At 46.4% G+C, this 22,959-nt stretch overlaps 1 protein-coding gene across 4 annotated transcripts in view; it reads right to left on the bottom strand.

The window, feature by feature from the left end:
• PPP2R5D (protein phosphatase 2 regulatory subunit B'delta) overlaps positions 1–22,959 on the bottom strand; it is a 741,061-nt gene that overhangs the window by 335,379 nt on the left and 382,723 nt on the right. For all 4 annotated transcript variants that reach the window (XM_069608914.1, XM_069608915.1, XM_069608913.1 and 1 more), the window contains exons 5-7: positions 19,207–19,317; positions 11,423–11,515; positions 5,836–5,966 (exon numbers count right to left, since the gene is read on the bottom strand). In XM_069608914.1, the coding sequence (XP_069465015.1) occupies positions 5,836–5,966; positions 11,423–11,515; positions 19,207–19,317 (335 nt within the window). The remainder of the gene's footprint in view (positions 1–5,835; positions 5,967–11,422; positions 11,516–19,206; positions 19,318–22,959) is intronic.

Genomic DNA, 22,959 nt, shown 5'->3' on the forward strand with positions numbered 1-22,959 from the left:
GTGCAGGCTCCGGATGCGCCCGTTGCAGGAGTTCCTGGACGCGCGCTGGATCCAAACGACGGGCGGCTTCGAGGAGAGAATCACACTCGACGAGAGTTTCCGCCGAGCGGTCCGGTGGTGGGGCAACCGCGCGCATCTGATGGCGGGCATGGACTTCCAGACCCCAGACCACCAGGAGACAGTGACCACGGATGCCTCCCTGGAAGGGTGGGGAGCGCACACCAAAAATCTGCACGCGAGAGGCCTTTGGCTCCCGACGGAGAAGTACCTCCATATCAACGTCCTGGAGCTCCGTGCAGTGTTCTGGGCCCTCAGGTCCTTCCTTCCGTCCCTCAAGGGCAAGGTGGTGAGGATCTTCACCGACAACACCACCACCATGTTTTACATCAGGAAACAGGGCGGAACCAGGTCTCCAGCGCTGTCCAAGGAGGCGCAGGACCTGTGGCATTGGGCCGTCGCCCAAAGGATGTTTCTGGTGCCGTTTCATCTGGCAGGGATAAAAAAAACACCATCGCCGACTCACTCAGCAGGGAGCTGCGCTCGTGCCACGTATGGGAACTACGGCAGGATCTAGTGGATCGCCTCTTCCGACGGTGGGGCACACCCCAGATCGACCTGTTCGCGACGGCGACAAACTCCAAGTGCCGGAGGTTCGTCAGCAGGTTTCCCCAGGCGAGGAGCATGGGCGATGCCTTCTCGTTCCCCTGGGAGGGCCTGTTCCTCTACGCGTTCCCTCCTTTGCCACTGCTAATCCGGCTCGACAACCAGCTCAAGAGGTCACGGTGCAGGATGATCCTTGTCGCACCTGCGTGGCCGAGGCAGATATGGTTCCCGGACCTTCTGGACTTGTCAGCGTCCCCGCCAATCAAGCTGCCGGTGGACGCGGATCTACTCTCCAGGGAAGGAGGCGCCATCCTCCACCACGACCCGAAATCGCTGAACTTGCAGGCCTGGCTCCTGCGGCGCTAGAGTTTGGAGGATACGACATACCGGCCGACTGCAGAGAGGTTCTTGCAAAGGCCAGGGCGTCCTCGACTCTTAAATGCTACGGACACAAATGGAAGAGGTTCTCTGTCTGGTGCCACGCACAGAAGATTAACCCTCTACGGATTACGGCTCCCCAAGTACTGCCGTACCTGCTGACGCTGGCCAAAGCTGGACTGGCACACGCGTCCATCAAGATTCATCTTGCTGCGATCTCCCGATACACCAGAACCACGGGCCGGACGTCCTTGTGGTCTCATCGTCTGGTGAAAGAGTTCATGAAGGGACTGTTCAGATCGTTCCCGCCGGTGAAGGCGCCGGCCCCGGCGTGGGAGCTCAACGTGGTGCTGACCAAGCTCATGGGACCTCCGTTCGAGCCTCTGCACTCGGCCCCGTTGAAGTTTCTGTCGTGGAAAACAGCGTTTCATCACCTCCGCACGACGGGTGGGAGAGATCCAGGCCCTTTCCTGCAAGGCCCCGTACTTGACTTTTCACGACACGAGGGTAGTGCTCAGGACGAACCCCTCCTTCATGCCCAAGGTACCGTCGGACTTCCATCTCAACGAACCCTTGGTGTTGCCTGTGTTCTTCCCGTCGCCTTCGTCGCCGGCTGAGAGGACTTTGCACTCGCTGGATGTGGCTAGAGCGCTGAAGTTCTACGTGGACCGCACGAAGTGTTTTCGGAAGACGTCACAACTCTTTGTGAATTTTGGACCTGTCAATCAGGGGAAGGCTCTCTCGAAGGCTTCCATTTCCAGATGGCTCTCCGGCTGTATCATGTGCTGTCATCGGTTGGCAAATCGACCGCTGCCTGGCCGTCCGAGAGCCCATTCCACCAGAGCGATCGCAGCTACCACGGCGTTCCTTTCTGGTGTGCCCCTGCTGGACATATGCAGGGCTGCTACGTGGAGGTCGACGCACACCTTCACGAAATTCTACTGCGTCGATCGGGATTCCAGGGAGGAGTCCAGGGTCGGCCAAGCAGTGCTGCGCAACCTGTTCGCCTGAGGTGAGCCTGGTGAGGAGGTAAGATGCTTAATGTTGAGTTTGATGTAATGCTTAATGTTGAGCCTTTGCCACCTCCCGTGGTTGTGCATGTGTGTACTGCTATGTATTCTTTATTCATGAGCATGTGAATCCATGCCAGACCCCATGCTGGAGAAGGAACAAGTTACTTACCTGTAACTGTTGTTCTCCAGCATGGGTCTGGCATGGATTCACATGCGAACCCTCCCGCCTACCCCTCTGCGGCTCTTCACTTGGTCATACTGCCACTTCACGTGCTTCCAAATCTGATGGCGGCTGCCAGAGGCGGTGCTTAGGTAGAGGGCAGTCATTGGCTGTGGTCAGTATGACGCAGAGACCAGTGATTGGTTATTACTACGAAAGACAGATCAGAAACGAAACTGATACTGGTTCTTTTTTCTTTACCGAGGATTCCCTGCCTGACGACGGGGAATATTCATGAGCATGTGAATCCATGCCAGACCCCATGCTGGAGAATATTAATTATATAAAGACTGTTTTCAGTAATACAGAGTGTGAACATTCCTTTGTGGGGGTTCGGGGACTACACTGTACTTAAGAACCAGCCCGCATCACCTCCTGAGAAGCTAGGCCTTTATTGCTCGTCCATTGCTACCAAATAAAGAATCTTGGCTGGGGTCCGCTGTGCCTCTCCTCTACCATATAGAAAGCGGAAGTACAGACACCCCCTACCAGTCTTTACACTGTGCCCCAAAGTCCACCCAACCCTCCCCATGTACTGAAGTTGAGAGTGGCCATCTGTCCTTCCAAAATGGCCAATGACTCCCTGTGCCCTGGTGGCCACCCAACCCATAGCGGAGGCATTATGGCACTAGAGAGGGAAAAGCCACACACAGAACACCACACTATAGCCAGGAAGTAGACCGCTCAGAATAAATATGTCTTAACGCTTTACGAAAAGCAAGATGATTTGACAGCAGCTTCATAGGAGAAGGGAGAGAGTTCCACAATTGTGCTGCTGCAATCGAAAAAGGCGTGGCCGCCCACCTGAGTCAATCGAAAGGAAGGCACACGCAGTATGCTCGCTGCCGCAGACCGCAAGGGGCTGTTAAGAACATAGCGCTCAAATTTAACATGCAGATACTCTGCACCCTGATCATGTAAGGCGCGATGTACAATGCACAGTGCCTAAACTGGATGCGCTGGGCCATTGGGAGCCAGTGAAGGGCACGCAAGACAGGGGAAATGTGGGACCCATAAGGGGTACCCGTTGCCACCCTGGCGGCCAAATTCTGGAGACGTAAACGGGCTACCAACCTCTTAGGCTGCACTAAGTACAAGGAGTTGCAATAGACAGCCTGCTCAAAATCATAGCCGCCACCACTGGGGGCTGTAGCCTTGTTGGAATCAGGTGGAACACCTTTCGTAGGATTTTCAACTGAAATGGCCCATCTGGCATACCGCAGAAACCTGTGCCACCATGGCCAGGTCGGCAGACATAACACCCAGATTTTTTACCTTGGTCGTAGGTACTGGAAGCAGACCCAAGGAAGACGGCCAGAAAGAGAAACCCCAGAGTGAGGGATCGTGAGGAGAACCCACCCCCAGCACTTTGTTTTATCCCCATTCAGTTTCATCCACTCCCCCACAGCTGTCAAGCACTTATGCAGGCAGGCTGACACCTCAGACTGATTAAGTCAGACTGATTAAGGTTGAGACAAATCAGTAATTTGGTATTGTCGGCATACAAATAGCACCTGATGCCGAAGGAGCGGATGAGGTGTAACAGAAAGATATAAATCTTGAAGAATGGGGGACAGATCAGACCCCTGGGAACACCACAGCTAAGGTGACGGGGCCTGGACGCGAATGGGGGGAGATAAAGAGTTTGGGATCGATCGGCTAAAAAGGAGCTGAACCAGGCCAGTACCTGACCCGAAACACCAATCTAGACCAGGCATGCAAGCAGGGTAGCATGGTCCACGGTCTCGAAAACTGCTAAAAGATCTAAAAGAATCAGGAAGCCGACACCCTCCCCCCATCCATCAGACTGGCCACATCATCCCGCATTAAGACAAGAACACTCTCCGTGCCCCTGCCAGGATGAAAGACAGATTGGGCCGGGTCCAGCATCCTGGAAGATACCAAAAAAAAGAGGACAGAATAGGAGAGACCAGTGACTCCAAGAGTTTCATCCAGAAGGGAAGAAGAGAAATAGGGCAGAAATTAGAAGGATCCAGAGTGGGTTTCTTCAGAAGGGGGATAACCAGTGCAGTCTTAAGCGTCAGTCTGTGCGCGCGCACGCATGTCAGTCTCTCTGTATGGTTCAATATATTTCAACAGTCTTTTGGTAGTCCTGATGTATCCTTATAAGGACTTCCTTGAATACTGTATAATACACACTGTTCAACTTGATGATGCATGGTGTACTCGCCCTGCCAGGACTTCTCTCATAAGTGTACTGCATACACTCACAAACTTCAAAGTCACTTATTCTTATTCTACTTTGCTTCTTTAAGAATTGTTAATTTGTTCGATCTCTCATATACTCCATTCACGTTTGTTAGGTGTTGGCAAGGCTGCCAAACGCCCCGGTGTCCCCTCTTCTCTCGGGTGGACTCACTGGTTCTTGCTGGAGTGTGTGGTTACTCTTGCGGCAAGCCGGTGGCGGTCTCTCAGGGTTTCGTTCCCTCTCGCCTCCTGAGCTTCTCCGCATCTGTCACCTGCGGCTTCCATGCACTCGCTTTGTGTCCTCCTGGGATTCAGTGGCGTGGAGGCTGCCTTCGAGTACCCGAGAAGGCCAAGAACCCATCAGCTTGCTTCTGGCATTCGCACAGTGTGCTCCCTCTTACAGTCTGCTCCCTTCTTCAATGTCAGGGAACTGGTTGGCTCCATGGACACTGCTCCAATGCCACGATTCCTCTGTCAACACCGAGAGAAGTAGCGTTCTCCAGCCAGCGTCTTCGAGCGCCTGTCAGCTGGTCTGCAGGTTTAAATCTCCCGGTATGAAACTTGCACATTAGCAGTGTGCGCTCCTGGCTTTGAGTAATCTTCATTACTCCGCTCATTTCTTTTTAGTCACAGTACTTTTGTTTTTAGGGCAATGGTAGTTGGTTTCTGAGGTCTTGTTTGCAAAGACTGAAAAGATGTTTTCAGTGATCTTAAAAGGACTTGTATCCCGAGTCTGGAAAGGTGTTTCAGGAGTCTTGATAGGCAAGTCAGATTTTAAGGACTTAAAGATCCTGTGAGAGAGTTACCGGTACCTTTCCTAGGTGAGTGAGGGGAGGTATGACGATATGGAATAAAGGCATGCAGAATGGCGGGGGTATCCTCAAAAGAAAAAGGGTGGATACCATGTACAATGATGTCATGATACCCGCCCGAGGGCTGCCTCCACTCATGTGATCCTCCCTCATATAGCCACACCCAGTGTCAGGATCAAGTAGCAGCTGCTGTCCCCATGCCACATGGGGAAGAAGCCACCGCCGGGAAAGGAGTGAGGACACCATAGGATTCATCACAGCTGGTTCTGAAAATCCATTTTAATACACAATCTACATAATTCTTCTTGCTCCAGCCATACACATCTGCAGACGTGATGCTCCCACCCACAATGCAACTAATCCAAAGTTGGTGAATGGAATTCAAAAATATTTTTTACAAAAAAAAAAAGATGTACACAATGTAGCTCTTTGCACTGCAAACAGAATACTTAAAACTTCAAATCTTTAGCAACCACTGTTTGTCTTGACGTCGGGCTACAGCAGGTCTACACCCATGCTAGATCATGGCTACCCGAATCAAGTGTCTACATGGCACGCAAACAATGCGTTGAGCTGTTGGTTTATCCAGGAAACCACCAACCTGTAAAATATGTTATTGATTTGCCGCCTGATGTATGCTCGAAGGCCCAGGAACTTGCCATAGATTCGATGTAAAATGGTCTTTAGAAAGTCCCGCTCTCGTGGGTCTTCACTGTCGAACAGATCCAGCAGCTGTATTACGCAACAAAAGAAAAAGAAAGCTGTCAATTTAAAAGGTAAAACTGTGAGATCCAGCACTAATCCGGCCATCACACTGCAAACCAACTCAATTCAGACAAAAGGACTACCTTCTCCCCAGGCACAAGAAACCAGAAACAGTTATCTCCAGACAGAGGTGAACTGCCACACCTTGGGCCACAATCCATCTCAGGATTCAATTCTAAGCCCATGAAGCTCCAATCACAGTAGTCAATCTAGTCATTTCATCTCCACTTAAGCAAGTTACTACCTACAATAAGGGGTTCTTGATTGTAGGCTCATTCTGGCTGAAAAATTAATGGGAGGTCTTTGTGACTAGCAGAGACTGGACAATCATATGTCAGGGTGGGCACATTCAGTCCACCCAGAACCATTTCTGCCAAATATTTGATTTGGAGTACACAACAGTATTGACAATATTTCTAGAAATTACCAGGCATGCTCTTGAACATCAATGGAAATAAAACGAGTTGTGGCAAGTTTGTACCACCTGTTCCTGCTCCATGAAGTAACTTGTAGTATTGGTTAACATTGATTCTATGAGGGTGTCGGCTTCTGGCAGCAGAAAGGTAATTAGAGAGCCAGAAACAAACCACTACTTCAAAGCATGAAAGATCAGTTATTTACATTAGCTTTTTCATGAGAGCAGAACAAGTCTTTACAACACAAAAGGTTTGCTGCACTGGCAGCAAAAAAAGCAAATAGAAAGCCTCTTTAAACAACACCTGACATTAAGGACCAGTCAGCATACAACCTCTTGGACTACAGCTAACCAGCAACCAGTGCTGGAAGAAAATGCAACTTTCTTGTCCATACATGGTGCGAGTATGGAGGGAATTCTCCCTAAATCCATGCCAATCATGCTACATTTGAAAGTGCTTTTCTGTTTCTCATGCTCAGGATTTGTGTGCACTGAAACATGCATTTATGGGCTTCATAATCAGCCAGAAAACCATTAAATCCACAAAATACTCCCACTCAAAAAGCCTCGGGTGGTGCTTTAGCAGACACGTCCTTGGTGATTACAGAGGCTGTCCACCATATTTCCCCAGAACGGACTATGGCAACACAGCTTTGCTCAACGTTAGCAAGGCATAATTAGTCCAACACAAGCACACATGAAATTATGCAACCCAGATATACTGAAAGATGCTTTTATCCACTCTTCAATCCAAGCATTGCATAAAAGTGAACACATTTCAAGTAAAAACAGAATTATAGTATATGTGCACATTTTGTAAAGTGTCTTGGAAGAGACCCAGTTTACCCCTAGAGGTAGTGCAAAAGACCACAACCGAAGAGTAAAACTACTATACTCGTTGTAATACTCCTGGGAAGTAAGTAGAAGGGATTGGAAGTAGTGAATCACCCCAAATACAGGACCTATGTTATACTATGATATGATAGGTTATTTATAACGCGCTTAATAGCGAGAGGTTTATAAGCGCGGACCGGGGAATCAAACCTGCGTTTCTACATGTCGTCTTGCTTCCAAGGGGAGCATGTTGCCCCTGAGCTATGCTCCCAAGACTATAACCATGAGAAAGCATCTGAAAGCGAAATATGCAATTACATAGAATCCTAGTAACGTTGCAATATTAAAACAGAGTAAAAGGATTTAATACATTAAATGGCATATTACTTTGTTTTTTAAAATCCTAGAAATACTTGGGGCACACTGTTAGCTGCCAGATCCTGAGAGCCCAAACACCATATCTATCGGGTGACACGGATTCATTGGGTTGAGAGATATCCGCTCGCAGAGGAACGCAAGCAAGCAAAAATCACTGCTCCGAGCACCTAAACCAACACCGGCAATGGTATTGGTCACTTCCATGTTGCTTGCAGGTGCGTCCCTCCACGCTGAAGCTCATCTCGGCAGATTTCTGAGCAAAGAACGCCCGATCCGTAGGGCAGAGCTGGACACCCATTGCCTGCGATACACTGGGGGCCAATGGGTGGTCTGGCAAGTGTAGAGGCTGTATAGACTTCGTCTTAGCAGGTTGACGTCAAGCAAGGAGGGAGGCGCAGGCATTTCTTCAGTGCTCCCGATTCAGCTCCCTTCTTCATGGAGCAAAGTGAGACAGGTGTTATTTTCCTGAGGTTCTTTTTTCCTTTGGATAGGAGGTGCACCGCATGGGGTGTAGTATGGCTAGCCTGGATCAATGACATATCGAGCACCTCCTGTGTGGCTGTCGAGTGCTTTTAGACACAAAGGAGCATCATACGATTTAGTCCCTCATCTATGGTACAGACCTGACGAATTGCGTTGGGTCTTGCATGTAGACACCTGCTGTTAACCCTCCCTAAACCCATCTATGATCACGCGGGCACACGTTGGAGGATACCCTAATTCAAGCTATGCACATTTCCCGTTTCTAATCTCGCACCCTTCTACCAAAACCTACCCTTATTCTTTAACCCGGATCATCTCAGGCCATCGCCCAAAGTTTGCATATTCATGGTCCTCTTTGGCAGTGATTTCACACTAACCAATTCATTAGTTCCACTCCCACTACGTCCGAAAGATCCGGCCGTACTATTCCTTTCACTCCACCACATTTTTGACCTCCCAGTTAGTTTTCAGAAAGACTGAACTAATGCTCCAGCCTCGTTATTGGACTCCACTTCACAACCAACAATCTCTCCAACCTTCTTTGCTCTGCTCCCCTCTTGCCTGGTTCACCGCATGTGGAGTAGTGCGCTATGAAGCACTATTCCTTCTTCAAAGCCATCCATGGGTTATAACCGCCTCACTATAATGAACGTTGACTTGCACTACTTTGCATCTCGCAATCTGCAACTCTAAGCCCCCCTCAAACACTCAACGTCCACCTTTTACTCACTCCGATTTGTTCTGTTCCATCCTTGACCCACTGGAACAGAGGGGTTGTCGTACCCTCTATAATTCAAATCTTAGCAATAATTGAATGCAGGTATATTTAAACCCTTGTGAAAACAAACATCAATGGGGCACATAAACATTTGTCCCATTGGGAAGCAACCTGGAAAAAACACATGAACATTCTGTTATATTCAAACAGCTTTTTATTATTTAGCTGTTTATTAGGCTTATTTAAAGCAGCCTGTCATATGAACAATTGTGCTCAAAATATGATGCAAAAACATGAAAAGTTCAAAAGCATTGCAAATGACCATATAATTGTGGAACACAATAGGTGCACATTGGTTGCATAACAAGTGGTTAGAGAACCATATAGATACAATGATAAAAAGGTCTAGGTGAGTACTCTGATGGGGGTGACCTCGCTCGAGGATCACCTGTGCCCGGCAGAAGTATGACCTCATGATAGGTCTACGTCTTTATGTTAGAGATGTAGGTGGAGGCTTGGTCAGAGCCAGGGAGATGGACACGAGTGCTGCGGACGTTTCGGCTCAAAGATGGTGGGAGCCTTCTTCTAGGGCCATGAAAGTCAGGTCTCTCTCAAATGGGAGTTCCATGCACTGACTGCTCAAATAAGGTGGCGGCGCAGCGGATGGTGAAGTGGAAGTCCGGGTGCGGACTCCAGGCTGTGAAGAAGTCACCGCCTGATGTAGGAGGGGGGCCCTGTGGGGGCGGGTATCCTCGGGATTGTCACGATATGGAGTCAGGATGAGGCGACCTTTGGATCCACGATAGTTAGGAGCAATGCAGACGTCCAGATCCTGGGTTGGTAGGATCTGCGTGGTGAAGCAGGCTGGATGTAAGGAGAGGTGTGGGTGCGACCTGTGGGGTAAGGGCGCAGTGCGGAGACTGGCGTCCTCTGCAGGAACCTGTGCTGGCTCAAAAGCCGCCTTCTAAGGCCATGAAAGGTAGTGGGAGCCTTTCATTGCCTCAAAAGAGCCAGCACATGTTCCTGCAGAGTACGCCATGCTCCGCACTGCGCCCTTACCCCGCAGGTCGCGCCCGCACCTCTCCTTACATCCAGCCTGCTTCACCAAGCAGATCCTACCAAGCGAGGTCACTCCCATCAGAGTACTCACCTAGACTTTGTTACCATTCCATCTATATATATGGTTCTCTCACCACTTGTTATGCAACCAATGTGCACCTATTGTGTTCCACAATTATATGGTCACTTGCAATGCTTTAAAACTTTCATGTTTTAGCATCATATTTCGAGCACAACTGTTCATATGACAGGCTGCTTTAAATAAGCCTAATAAAAAAAGCTGTTTGAATATAACAATGTTCATGTGTTTTTTCCAGGTTGCTTCCCAATGGGACAAATTTTTATGTGCCCCATTGATGTTTGTTGTCACAAGGGTTTAAATATACCTGCATTCAATTATTGCTAAGATTTGAATTATAGAGGGTAGGACAATTCCCCCCCCCCCCCTGTTCCAGTGTTTGCCCAGCCCTTTAGTCTTTCCCATTCCAGGGCTGTCCCTTTTTGTTCACCACCATCCTTGACCCACAAGACAAAGGCCCTTCCCCAGACAATGAAAAGGTCTAAAGTGCAGGGCTTAAACACTGCTCTTAAAAATCACCTGCTCCCCATAGAAAAGGCTCTTTAAACATTCCACTGCATCATCCCTTCCTCTGAATCCTCACTCCTCTTCCACCTCTACAGACCTGCATACAATCGATGCATTCTCATTGCTACCTGTGCTCTTGCTGCCCCCATTTCATTCCCCCACAACCTGGTTCATGTATATACCCACCACTATGTCATCATTGTAAAGCAGCCAGTGCTGGATTTGCTCATTTAATACTGTTCATTTGATGAAATTCAACCCAGCTGGGCGGAGTAATGACAAACCCCAACATCTGTAAGGATCAGAGAGGGATTGTACCAACTAAACAAGCGGTCTTTGAAGCAAATCTTTGGGTGCACATGAGCACCGAAATAGCGATTGGTCTTGAATTTCATAAATTGCACCGACTGTACGGCTGAGGGATCTCAAGAGGCCTTAGAGAACTAGGCGCTGCTTCAAGGCGCCAGGGATTGATCACAATGAGCCATGCATGATAACATGTCTGCCAGAGCAATGCTGCCAAATCCCTTGCTTCTGCTTCCTTGGACCTATGGCACATCAATGGGTATTTCCTCAAAGATGGAATATTTGCACTTCCATCTATTGAACTGAACAGACCCAACAGTTTGAAGGGCAAGACATAGACCCAATTGTTACTTTACAATGCAAAACTTTTTCTATGCACAAAATGGTCTACAATAAGTCAATAAGCGGTCATTTGCAATTTCAGACTGGACAGCACTACCACAAATCATTGTTTTGAAGATTGATTTTCACACAGAAAAACAACCATGTTACACTATATTCTAGCAACATTACAATATCAACACATGCCATTAAAAAATGTAGCATGCAGTTCCACAATAACAATATATGAGCACATACACCAGATGTTCTGGGGCTTCATGCTCATCTATTCCAAAACCTTACTCTGCATTTTCAATTCTTACCGACATCACAAACTTCTGGTCAATGTATTTCTTGGCAACATTTGGCTGAAAATCAGGAGACTCCAGAAACCGAAGGAAAAACTCGTACACCAGCTGCAGCAAAGAAAAGGTCAGAATGAGCAGATCATCCACATTAAGCCTCATTGCAAAACAGGACCTCAGACACTGCAATACAGAAGGCAGGGGTGAGGTCGGCTACGGCAGGAGACCTAGGCACACCACATGGAGCCCTCAACCCCTCCACTATGGATGCATGGTAAATTACTCACCCTAATCTGCACTGTCATTAATGGAGAAAGGGAGTGAATATGTGGATTAAGTAAACAGAGGAAGGCATCAGCAGCGAGCACATCAGTCCCTTGCAGGGTGCTTTACATTAAGTGAAAGAGTAAGTAGACTGAGAATCCAGGTAAGGGGGGTGGGGCGGCATTTTATTTGGGAACATTCAATAAGGACAACCCAGTGTTCTGAAAAAAAGCACACTTATTGCCTGATGTGGTAGCCCCTGTTGATTCTGCTGGATTGTATGGGTTTGGGATTTTATTTTTCAATCTCTGCCAGGCTTAATCTAGAGCCGCAAAGTGGCTTTTTTCTGTAGTCTGCCTTCAGAGAACTTAAGACTTCTAAAGGCAGTGTTAGGAAAGCTTTCTTTTTTGGCAACTTTCCCTCAATATTCCAGGCACCCATAATCTGTCTGCTTTGTTTTTGAACCTGCCCTGACTTTTTACAGGGAAGTGAAACCTTCAGCATCACTACCCTGGCCTTTTGCTAATTTGTTTAGGGGAAACTGATCAGTCCTTCAGACTAGCACTACTGGGAAACTAGATTTTCCTTTTAACTTTCACTCTTTTGTAACCTTTGTACATTACACACAACATCTTACAATGCAGTTCAATGGTGATACATGTGTATCACCCTAGCCTTTTACACTTGAGAGTTTTGGTTACTTTTATATGTGCCAAAAGACAAGCTGATGGCAACAATGATATTTTTTAAATTTTTGTTTGTTTTATTTTTAGGTTTACCGCGTATGGCTACTAAACGTAGCTAGTGCCTTACAATGGCAAGGGAGTGAGATTTTTGCTTGTTCTTTTGCCATGTTGTTGTTTGGCCTTTATCTTGCCTTGCCAGTTTAGAAAATCACATATATGACCATGCACTTGTCTAGGAAAGCCGAAGTTTTCACAGGCTAGCTATGCCTTTGTGTGGCCCAGCAAGTGGGTAGGACCATCTGGTCCAGTGCCAGTGAGTTAAGGCGTAAGGCATGAGTGAAACCAAAAGTTATCCCTAATTGGACAATGGGTAAAGACATTGGGTACTCGCAATTTTGTTGGTTCCGGGGATCAATCTTGAAAAGAAGGGACAGTAGCACAGACGGAAAGCACCACAATGTTGATTACCCCTCTCTTTATCCCAAATTGTTCAACAGAAAGTGCACTCTTTCTGCTCTTATTTAGTTGAGCAAAAGACAGAATCTACACAAGAGTTTGAATCTCAAAAAACGAATCAATTTACCAATACATGAAATACATCTAAAAACGATTGATCAAAAACACAGAAACAACAGACCATTAATGCAACAGTGGGGTTAGTAAGTGACTTGAGTCCATATCCTATAGATCAAAATCAATGTGTTTCACAAAAATTCATATTGGCACTGGTAGAGACAACAATTATTGTTATCCGTTCTTTCAATAGAAAAATTATCGATCTTGAGCAAACACAACCACATATAAGTGACATGTTTTGTGGAACACCTATAGTGGGTTTTTCCAATAAAGGTGAAATGAAGCTCGACATTAACGCTTCATAAAAAGTCGACATATGTTTTGGCCTTTATTTTCCATACTGCACTATCCCTAGTGCTGTTAGGTTTTTTAGGCCTTCTTCAGGGCGTAAAATAACCTTTTTCTTTTGGGAAGAAGTCTCTGTCAAAAATCACTGATAACACTGTTTTACGGCAATGTCTGTTCTGTCTTTGATCTACGAATTAATATGACCCAGACAACGAAGAGCCAAAGAAACTTGAAGAGTAATAATAGATTGCCTTAGCATAGTACTGGGAGGAGTTGGCCCCAGGATGCATAAAGATTATCTGAACAACAGTAAAGAAGGACTGACTTTACGCTGGGGAGGAACTAGCCACAGGAAATAAAGAGTAAGAAAGGACCGGGAAATAATGAGAGCAGCTGACGTGAAGCCAGCCCAGCCTGGGAAGCAAGCCCGGACCTGGGAACGCAAAGCTGCAAGAACACTGATCCACAGCGGCGGGACATGCAGGAATGGGCGGCAGAGTACTGCAGTGGAGGCCAAGCTCCTGACCGGTAGAAGAGTGGGAAAGAAGCCAACGGTGGCGTGACCTCAGGGAGGTGGACCGTGGGGTCCTGCAATTGCACCAAAGCCATGTGGCCAAAGTCTCTGAAGCGCCACAAGGACAAAGCGGGGAGCTTGAATTTTGGCCCGCTGGTTAGAATTCTTTTGGGAGGGAAAGCAGGAAGCGCTAAAGCAACACAAGCTAGCTCATCACCTAGAAGGATCAGGCGCACAGTCCCAATATGCTACAGGAACAGCAGGAAAACCGGTGGGAGTTTGGGCAAAGTCCCAAAGTCCTAGTATGTCGGCATACAGTGACAAAATATGTTCACTTCCTTCCATGCACACTGGGACGACAGACATAAAATCACTCATGCCTTTGAGGCAAACAAACATTCTTCTTTTTACGAATGGAAGACTGGATCAAAATAAAGCACAGCTAGGCAATATGGTTTCTACAATGTTTAAGCCATATTACGCAACCGCATATATGCTGCTAGCCTAGCCACATGACTAACAGAGGGGGTTTTGGTGTGCTGGAGTAAGGAGTCGAATAAAGGGATAGCATGTTTCAGCAAAGTTTTATATAAGAAATAAAGGAAAGAACCTACCTCTCCCTATCTCTAAAGGGTTATCCCTCCCTAAACCAATATCAACTCAGGTGCTCTTTATTAGGATGTTTGTCCAAATCAAAAGTATCCGTCCACTGTCCAAAAACTTACTCTAACCCTACCACTAATCTACAAAAGGGTTCAACATCCAAATGAAAAAGTACCAGGAGAATCCCCCCCCCCCTTAACCCTCTACTGGTGAACTGGTTCAGTCTATCTTTTTTCCAGAAATCATTTTCACTAGCTTCTGATTCAGCAAAGAAAGTATGGTCATGAGAAACGGTTTAGGGAGTTCCTCACAGGAACGGGAGTACTTGTCCCCAAAGGGGGAGTCGCTGCCGGTGAGGGGACTCCCCTTCCTAGCCTCACAGGGTAGTGCTCCCACTTTGGGAGAAGCAGCAAAATCCCTCAATTCATCACAGCAGGCATCGAGGAACTTGTAAGGCAAGGACAAAATGCCGAACTGAACCATGCTCAGACGGAAACTCTGAAAGAAAATTTAACTAGTCAGACCGAAGAATGATATTCTGCAGTAGGGGGGACAATGTGACAAGTTGCTTACTGTGCGTCTTGCGAAGTTACAATCTTGCGCTTACATTGCTGTCATTTACGGAGGGTATGGGGGTTTATTTAATTCCAAGGAAGCCATGAATGCTGACTGCTGGGATTTCTATTGAGGCCGGCAAGGGAGATTTTATTTATGCAAATCTTACCCCCTCTGTTGTTAGCCTCCCAACACTACTGATGGACTCACTTGGATTTTTTCATTGACTCGGACGGCTCATTGACTCTGAAGTCCGCATTCTCACTCACCTCCTGCATTACTTTTGTTTTGGAGGACACTTGGACCTCTTTTTAAAGCTCCAGTAAGGGGTGGCATCTCCCCTTTGTTTTCGCATGAATGCCTTTCCAATGGCACCACACCCACCCCATGGGCCCTTATTCTCAATGTCATTTTGGGTGCTGTGACGAAAGCTGGAAATTTGTTCCCTTTGCCCCCAGGAGGAGCCACTCCATTGAGGCTACGGTAGTGAGCCTGCCCTGTAAGACCACCCCTATGGGTTTCAGCAAGCAGGATCTCACTGGGAGTGATTCCTTATTTGTGGATGAAGACTCCCTGGGGAAGAGTGAGAAACTCTATGAAATCTGTACTCGCTGGCTATATGGGGACCTCAGACATTAAAGCCTTTCTATTTGTCGAACACCAATGCTGTACCCTCCTCAGACTCCCTAGGAAATGATCAGAAGCATGTTACCCATCGGGCACAAGACTCCTACAAGAACACCAAAGTCCTTATCGGAGGAGATTCCCTGACGCAATGCCAAACGACAGGTGAGAAACCGCGCACAGCGGACTCTGCCGCTAGAGTGCAGAACATAGGAAACTTGGAGGTGAGACCACGCAGAGGACGTGGTGGGCTCAGAGCCTGCAGAATTTGTCAGATTCCAGAATGCGGGGGGGGGGGGCGAGAGCCTCTAAGCCCCAGTGCTGACAATCCGAGAAAGAGAGCCACGAAGACCGGCAAGGCACCCAAGAAGGCCGCCACAATGAGAGGTAACCGAAGAGCAGGCGGAGAAGAACACCAACACAGCGAGGAACCAGGTACGCGGGCCACGCAGGAAGAAGAAGAAAGGAAAAGAGTGGTTTGATTGCTACATGGGGGGGGGGGGATTCCAAACTCTGAATACTTTACGGGTTAATAAGCCAGGGAACAATCTAAAACAGGTTCAAGGAGTCCTTAGTGATATAGAACAAGCTAAGAGTAGAGAAAGTCAAGAAAATCGTATTGCCAAGTCCAGTGAGGTGAAAGGTATGCACAACCTGGCCTAAAGCTACAAGGGGAGTCCAGTGGCTAGAGAGTCTGCAGCTAGCCTACAGCAGCACAGAGAGACATAAGATTTGATAATACTGAGAGTCAAGAGAACATTGAATTGAAAAGGGTAACGTCCAAGCTACCCAAGAGTGGGGTAGGCTCAAGGGAGCGAGGTGGGCCACAGAATATGACAGTCTTCGAGAGAGATGAGTTGAATAAGCCATTGGATGCAAGCAATGAAGGCCTTGGTGAATGGAATTAACAAGAACACAGTTGCTTTGTACCTTTTTTTCAGAGAGGAACATTTATTTGGTCTGGATTTTCTTTGCGAGATCTGCTGTGGAAACCCAGGTCAGGAACCATGTCCTGGGAGGAACATTTATGTGGAAGATGGTCCGAAGCGAGGGGGTCAGCTAGCAGGTGCTGACAAACCACAGGTAAAAAAAACACATTGCCTTGTTTTGTTTCTTTTTATCTAGTGGTATGACCAGGCAGTTGGACAGGTTAGGACAGAGGACTGATTTTGGTTATTCTGACAAGTACTTCAGTTTTAGTTTCTTGGGAAGCAAATCCAACTTCTAAAATTAGAGCCAGTGAAGGCATTTTCTTTTCATTTAAATAAATAAGAGTTGAATCAGGTCCTCTGGTCCGAGTCTTACTTCGGGTTCGCCACAATGCACTGGATACTCCCTAGACCTATCAGTGCAGTTGTAGTCCTCTCCTTTTTATGACATGTGATTTTACCCCTGCAGTACAGAGAGAGAGCGAGCAGGAACATAAGGGGGACTGCCTATCCCCAATTCACATTCCTGCAGGTGCTTGCATGTTCCTCGGCAGATTCTGAGAAGCTGGCTGTCCACTTGGCCTGCCACCTTCAAGTTTGGATGTCACTAGTATACATATGGGGACACTATAACCCAGCACAAGAACACAGTGTGACATTTCCACCAAGTGGTTTTGTTTGCAAGGTGGAGTATCATCCATGGGAGCACATTTTGAGTCACAGGTCACATGCGGATGGTGAGTCATGAGTCACGATATGAAAACGGTTGGTGACGGGTCACATGGCAACAGTAGGTTGTGGGTCACAGATGGCATGATATCATTAGCTCCTAACTTGACACTTCATTTACTGTTGCACAATTCTTATATATTGCACGTCTTTATAGCCAATTACAGTTTGTTTGCAAAATCCCATTATATTACCAGTTGTACAATCCAATTGCACAACAGGCAAACAGGAAAATCCTAGTTTGACAATCCAACTATACTCTGGTAATTCCAATGTAGTCCACCCTTAGGCAACCCACTAGATTTCCAGTTTGACAATTCCAGTATATTCCCCATTTCATAATCCCAGATTAGTGACATTTTACACAATTAAACAATATCCATGCATGGAAAAGTACCAATGAAATAATCACAGTATATTGCAAGTTTACACAATCCCATAATACTCCAAGATTGGCAATTTGTTTTACACATGCTGTATAGAGTCAGTGTTATCAAGCCAGGTACACTTTCAGTTTGTACAATGCCAAAATAACTGTTCTGCACATCCAATATACTCCTGCTTCAGAAATCCCCATTTTAGCAAGCTTAGCTTATTCCCAGTTTACACAGCTCATGTACAGACCCAGTTTGGCAAGTACTGCATTTGTAGTTTGAAGAACCAGTATACTCAGAGCTTCACAAGTCTATTGGAGCGCACTGAATAAACCCAAAGCAGTCCAATAACAGAGCATGCTGCTACGGGATAAAAACATTGTGTGATTCCAAGTGAAAAAGTCTACAGCACAAAAGACACATTAGGACAAGAGTGACATGGCCCTGAACCCATAGCACTGAGACTAAGCTCTAACGTGGCCTGCCTGTGATCCCATAAGGGGGCATTTCAAAAGCCAGACAGGCGTTCAAGCTAACCTGCACACAGGCCAACCTGAGTAAGAGTCTATTAACAGACCTCCCAGATGCTTATCCCTGGGAAGGACGCCAAGCTGTTTCCACAACATTAGCGAGTGTGGTTCTAAAATTATTTTAATCATTTCCTGGAATCTCAATGGCAATACAGGCAATAAAAGAACATGTGCAGTTTTGCAGAACATTGGCACAGCATCATCATTAAAGCAGTGAGACAAGAAGGTTCAAGTCAACAAAGAAGCAGCAAAGTAAACCTCTCACGGACAGGGAGAGCACCAACACCATGAAAAAAAAAAATACGCCTTACTATAGAGATCACAGCACTCCAGTTATGAATGGAGCAGCAACTACCCAAAGTCAGGAAGGGAACACCTTGCACCACAGCAGTCAAACAGGTTTACAAACCCAGCAAACTACACAAAGTAGACAGTACAGCAGCTGAACTATTGACCTAAATACACCATTACAACGAGGAAGGGGAGCTAAACTAGTCTGAAAAACGGACAAACTGGGCGAAAAAACCTCACATTCTCCTTGAGGTAAAAGCCTGGTGAGCCAAATGACCAGCAAACCAACCAAAGCCATTCTAGTAGGTGGCGGAACGGGGGGTGGGGGGCGGAGGGCGCGAGTGGGGGGAGGGATGCGGAGGCAATTGCAAAGTGGTTGCAGAGCGGATCACTGCTCTTCAAATGGCACAGATGCCTTAGCTATTTGCAGCTCGGTCAAAGGAATGTTTTCAAAAGTTGAACACTGCATCATGTGACTCTGGTAGTCCTAGTCCTTTTGACCTCAGTCTATTCCTCAACATGTGAGCAGAAAATGCATCATTCTCCCTACCTGATCCCCATGCAATGCATTGCTGTGAATACTGCTGCATACTAAAATAAAAGGATGGTTTATGCATACCCACCCTCAAAAACTTTAGAGAACATATAACCTGCTTGCAGTCTTCACCTCGCAGCAGGTGCACCCATCCAACCTCCTACCCCTAGCTCATTTACCCAGACAGGTTCCTCGTGTACATGTTCAGCCATCGAGCTCAACCTGTGGCCCCTCCCCGTCCCCTCATCGCCTTCCATACACAGCAATTCCTCAGCCACCAAAGGCTCAGACATTCTGCAATTACCTGTAGGTGGGGCCAAGCCGCTTCCAACGTGGGTTCATCCTCTTCAGGGTCGAATTCTGCTCCGGTGGGGTTCGAGGAGGGCGGTAGCGTGCGGAAGAGGTTCACTGAAAACTAAGACAGTCTTCGATGTGTTAGTAAGAGGCAGAACAATAGCTCATCAGTCAATCAATCCATTTAACATTAACGGCTTCAAGCACATTAAAATCTAAGCACAACTCTGTATATCACAGCTAGTCTCATAACCTATATATGCATGTTTTGCTGTACTTTCAGTCCCCAGGTGGAAAGAGTTTACTACGGCTAGTCTCATACCCAGACAACTGCTCCCATAGCAAGCAGTTTACGTGGGTAAACTGGTTGGTTGTAGCAGGAACCACTTTGGTAACAGACATATTAAAGCAAGCTATTCCCAAAAAGACCATCATGTATGCTTCCTTCACATGGAGTGCATTTCCTCTTGGGATGAACACCTTTAAATGAACTCATCTATGCCACTAAGTAGAACCAGAAACAGGCTGTGCTCCAAGACCAGACGGGTCAGTTTCAGCAAACGAGTGCTTCAAACAGTCTACTCTGTGCCTCACTAAATGGCGACCAATACTGAGCGGTGTTGACCCTCGGATTAACTCTTCATAAGGTCAAGGTGAATTCAATGGCACTGCCTGCCGTTCCACTCCCCATCTAAATATCCAAGCTAAGCAGGAGAACAGCAATCACCACATTCCTACAAAAGCACTAGTTAACATTCCACATAGCTTTATAAAAAAGCTATTTTTATTTAAAACATTGAAGTACTCACCACTAGCAGCTTGAGAACAAAAGATGACTAGTAAGGAACTAGGTTAATGAGCACCAGAAATGCGCCCTGCGGTTAAGCTCCTGGAGGCAGAGATCTTTCAGACCCTCTTTGATGAGGCCAAAGTAGCAATAATAGTCTTGAATGCTAACTGCCGGACATTTTCTATCATTCTGATGGGCAGCGTCCGCTGTTGCAATTAATGGACTTAACTTCATAGAAAACCTTTCAACTGTGAATCGCAATGATAATTCTCAAATGGACTCATGTGCAAGTGGTACACGCATTATGCTTTTTTGCACCAATCCAGTGACCATATTTGCTTTAATTTTATGTGATTTTAGTGCTGGAAACCACCATCGTTCGGTAAACGATGTATGTTTTCTGCCACTAAACACCCCTCAAAATTTTAGGACAGGTGTAATTATATAAACAGATTCCAGTCCTAGAATATGTGGGGAAAGTGCTGGCTAGTGGATGAAGAAAAATATTTTTACCAAACGATGTTGGTTTTCAGCGCTGAAATCATTGGATAGCCTCAGGGACATCCTTTCACCGAAATTCCAGGGGTAGTGGCATTGACATCACACGACCATTGACCTCCGATGACAGTGGTGCAATTTGACACCACCCCAAAATTACATCACGGAAAGTGATAGCACCCAACCTTTCACCCCTTGTCAAAAAAGGAAGTGGCATCATATAGCATTCTTCCTCAGTACATCAAGAAAAATATGGTTACGATATCACTGCAATATGATATACATTCAATACAAGAATGGATCCCCATATGTAGCGTTAATATCAGTGTGTATAGGCCCATATTACCAAATTACTGTAAATTTAAGAAGACATCCAACACAACAAACTGGACTATTGTACATCACTCAGGCTAAACTGCAAACAGACAGAGCATCTCGAAGAGGCCTAAACCCCAACACGCCGACATTCAGTGCCTGCCAAGTGTCTGGCCACAGACTGGAAACAGCAACTGACCATCCCCAAGTCCAACCAGAAAAAAACTGGTCTGGAGGGTTGCCCAGAGCTGTGCCAGTGGCTATAAATGATTTGAAACCTTGCAGCCATCACTTTTCACTTTTGCTAATTTAGTAAGTAACCCATAGTTTAGTTTATTTTGTTGGGAGAAAGAGGGTAAGGATGTGTTACAAGTCAAGGTAATTGCAGGGTTTTTTTATTTTGAAATGTAAAGAGCAGCAGTAGCTCCATGACATTACCCCTAGAAAAGGGCCATTCATTATTTTCTATGGTCCTTTATAATGCCAGCCTCCTCCAGCTTCTAAGCACTTTAACAGGAACTGGACCCATTGCTGCAATGCATCCACTTGTTCCCAAAGCAAATCTATTGACCCTGAGCTATCCTTCCAAATATATGGGATACATTACTCAACGTAATCGTATTTATGAGGCTTGTATCTGCTTAGGTGTACATGCTCCATCTACAGTGGGCCTGTGATGCAGGTCTAGCAGATCTGGGTCAGGTCACACAGTGCCCAGGCACGACTGGTAGCAGAAGCCACTGGGGTACACCCCTCATCACAGGCCCAGTGGCTCACTGGATGTGCAAAGCAGACGAGGCCACTGATGAGATTTGCATTCATGCTGTGCTATCACAGAGTACTGCAGGCTGCTCTTACCCATTCCCAGCTAGCTAGACCTAGTCCCCATACCCTTCCTCTTGCTACAGTACTGATATGAGTTGGACAGACAGTCCCCCGCCTCTGAATCCAACCATTCAGGCATTCTTCACTAATGGACTGCCAACCCGTTAGTGATGGTGGTGTCATGGGTATGCCAGCATCCCTGTTATTTCTCCAGCTAACGAGATCTAGATTCCAGGTGAAAAAAGCTGTGGCACATTTAGCTGCATGTTACAGCTCCCTTTTTCAACAAAGATATCTGCTCTTGGCATTGCCTCTTTGTCCAGTTGATCAGGGGTTGCAAGGACAGGTCTATCCCTGGTAACCCCCAAATGACGTCCCTTGATACCCTTTACTTTCTCAGTCTTCCTTACCTTTTACTTTGCCTTTCTTTTCTTGATTATTGTGATTTGTCTTCTCTTGTTTTCTTCTCTTCCTTACTCTGCCATCTACACAGATATCTCCTATTTACTGGCTGCCTTTCCTCCTTTCCCTTGGTTTCAGTTGCTGCAGGTCTTTCCACATCTATCCCTTTTCACTCACTTTCCACCTAACTTGTTTACTCAATTCAATTCCATCTATCCATCTATCCATCTGGTGCCTTTTTGACGTTCCCTTCCTATTAATCTTTCTACTCATTCTTTTTTCCTTTATTTGTATTTACTTCTTTCGTTCAACTCAACACAATTGCTCCCGCTTCCAAAAGCATTCAAGTTATTACAATATATGTGTTCAATTAACTAATGCAGACGGAATATTTACCAATCGTGTTAACCAACCCGATGCCCTGTCCGTAAATATCATGATCCATTAAGGCTATATCCGCCCTTTGTACGAATAATAACGAAGTCTGTGCACGCCTAAAATCTTTAATAAGATTGAAAACTTCAAGTGTTCTGTCTGAAGGGAGATAAATATATAAAGCAATGAGAGGCACTAACACTAGCCTCCCTTAGTAGCAATTATGCTTCTGTACATCCACATCAATTGACAGACCTACGTTCTTTGTTCCTTTGTGATAAGGATGGCTCTCCGCCAACCAGCTTAGAACACCGTCCACAGAAGGGAACCACTCCACAGAAATATACGTCGGAAATCTCCTCTTAGAAGTTGGTGGAAAAAAACGTCCACATTCTTATTGCACAGAAGGAGAAAGTGGAATTCAGGGAGTTTATGTAAAAGAAAGGAAGGCAGAAAGAATTATGATCAAAGAAAATAGCTAATGAAATTACAAAGTAAGCATTGGAAGGAATCAAACTTGTTAGGAAAGGGTTGGCTAAATGGAAAGAAAGATCGAAG

Source organism: Ambystoma mexicanum, chromosome 4q, assembly GCF_040938575.1.
Source record: "Ambystoma mexicanum isolate Mex_15411 chromosome 4q, UKY_AmexF1_1, whole genome shotgun sequence".
Taxonomy (NCBI): Eukaryota; Metazoa; Chordata; class Amphibia; order Caudata; family Ambystomatidae; genus Ambystoma; species Ambystoma mexicanum.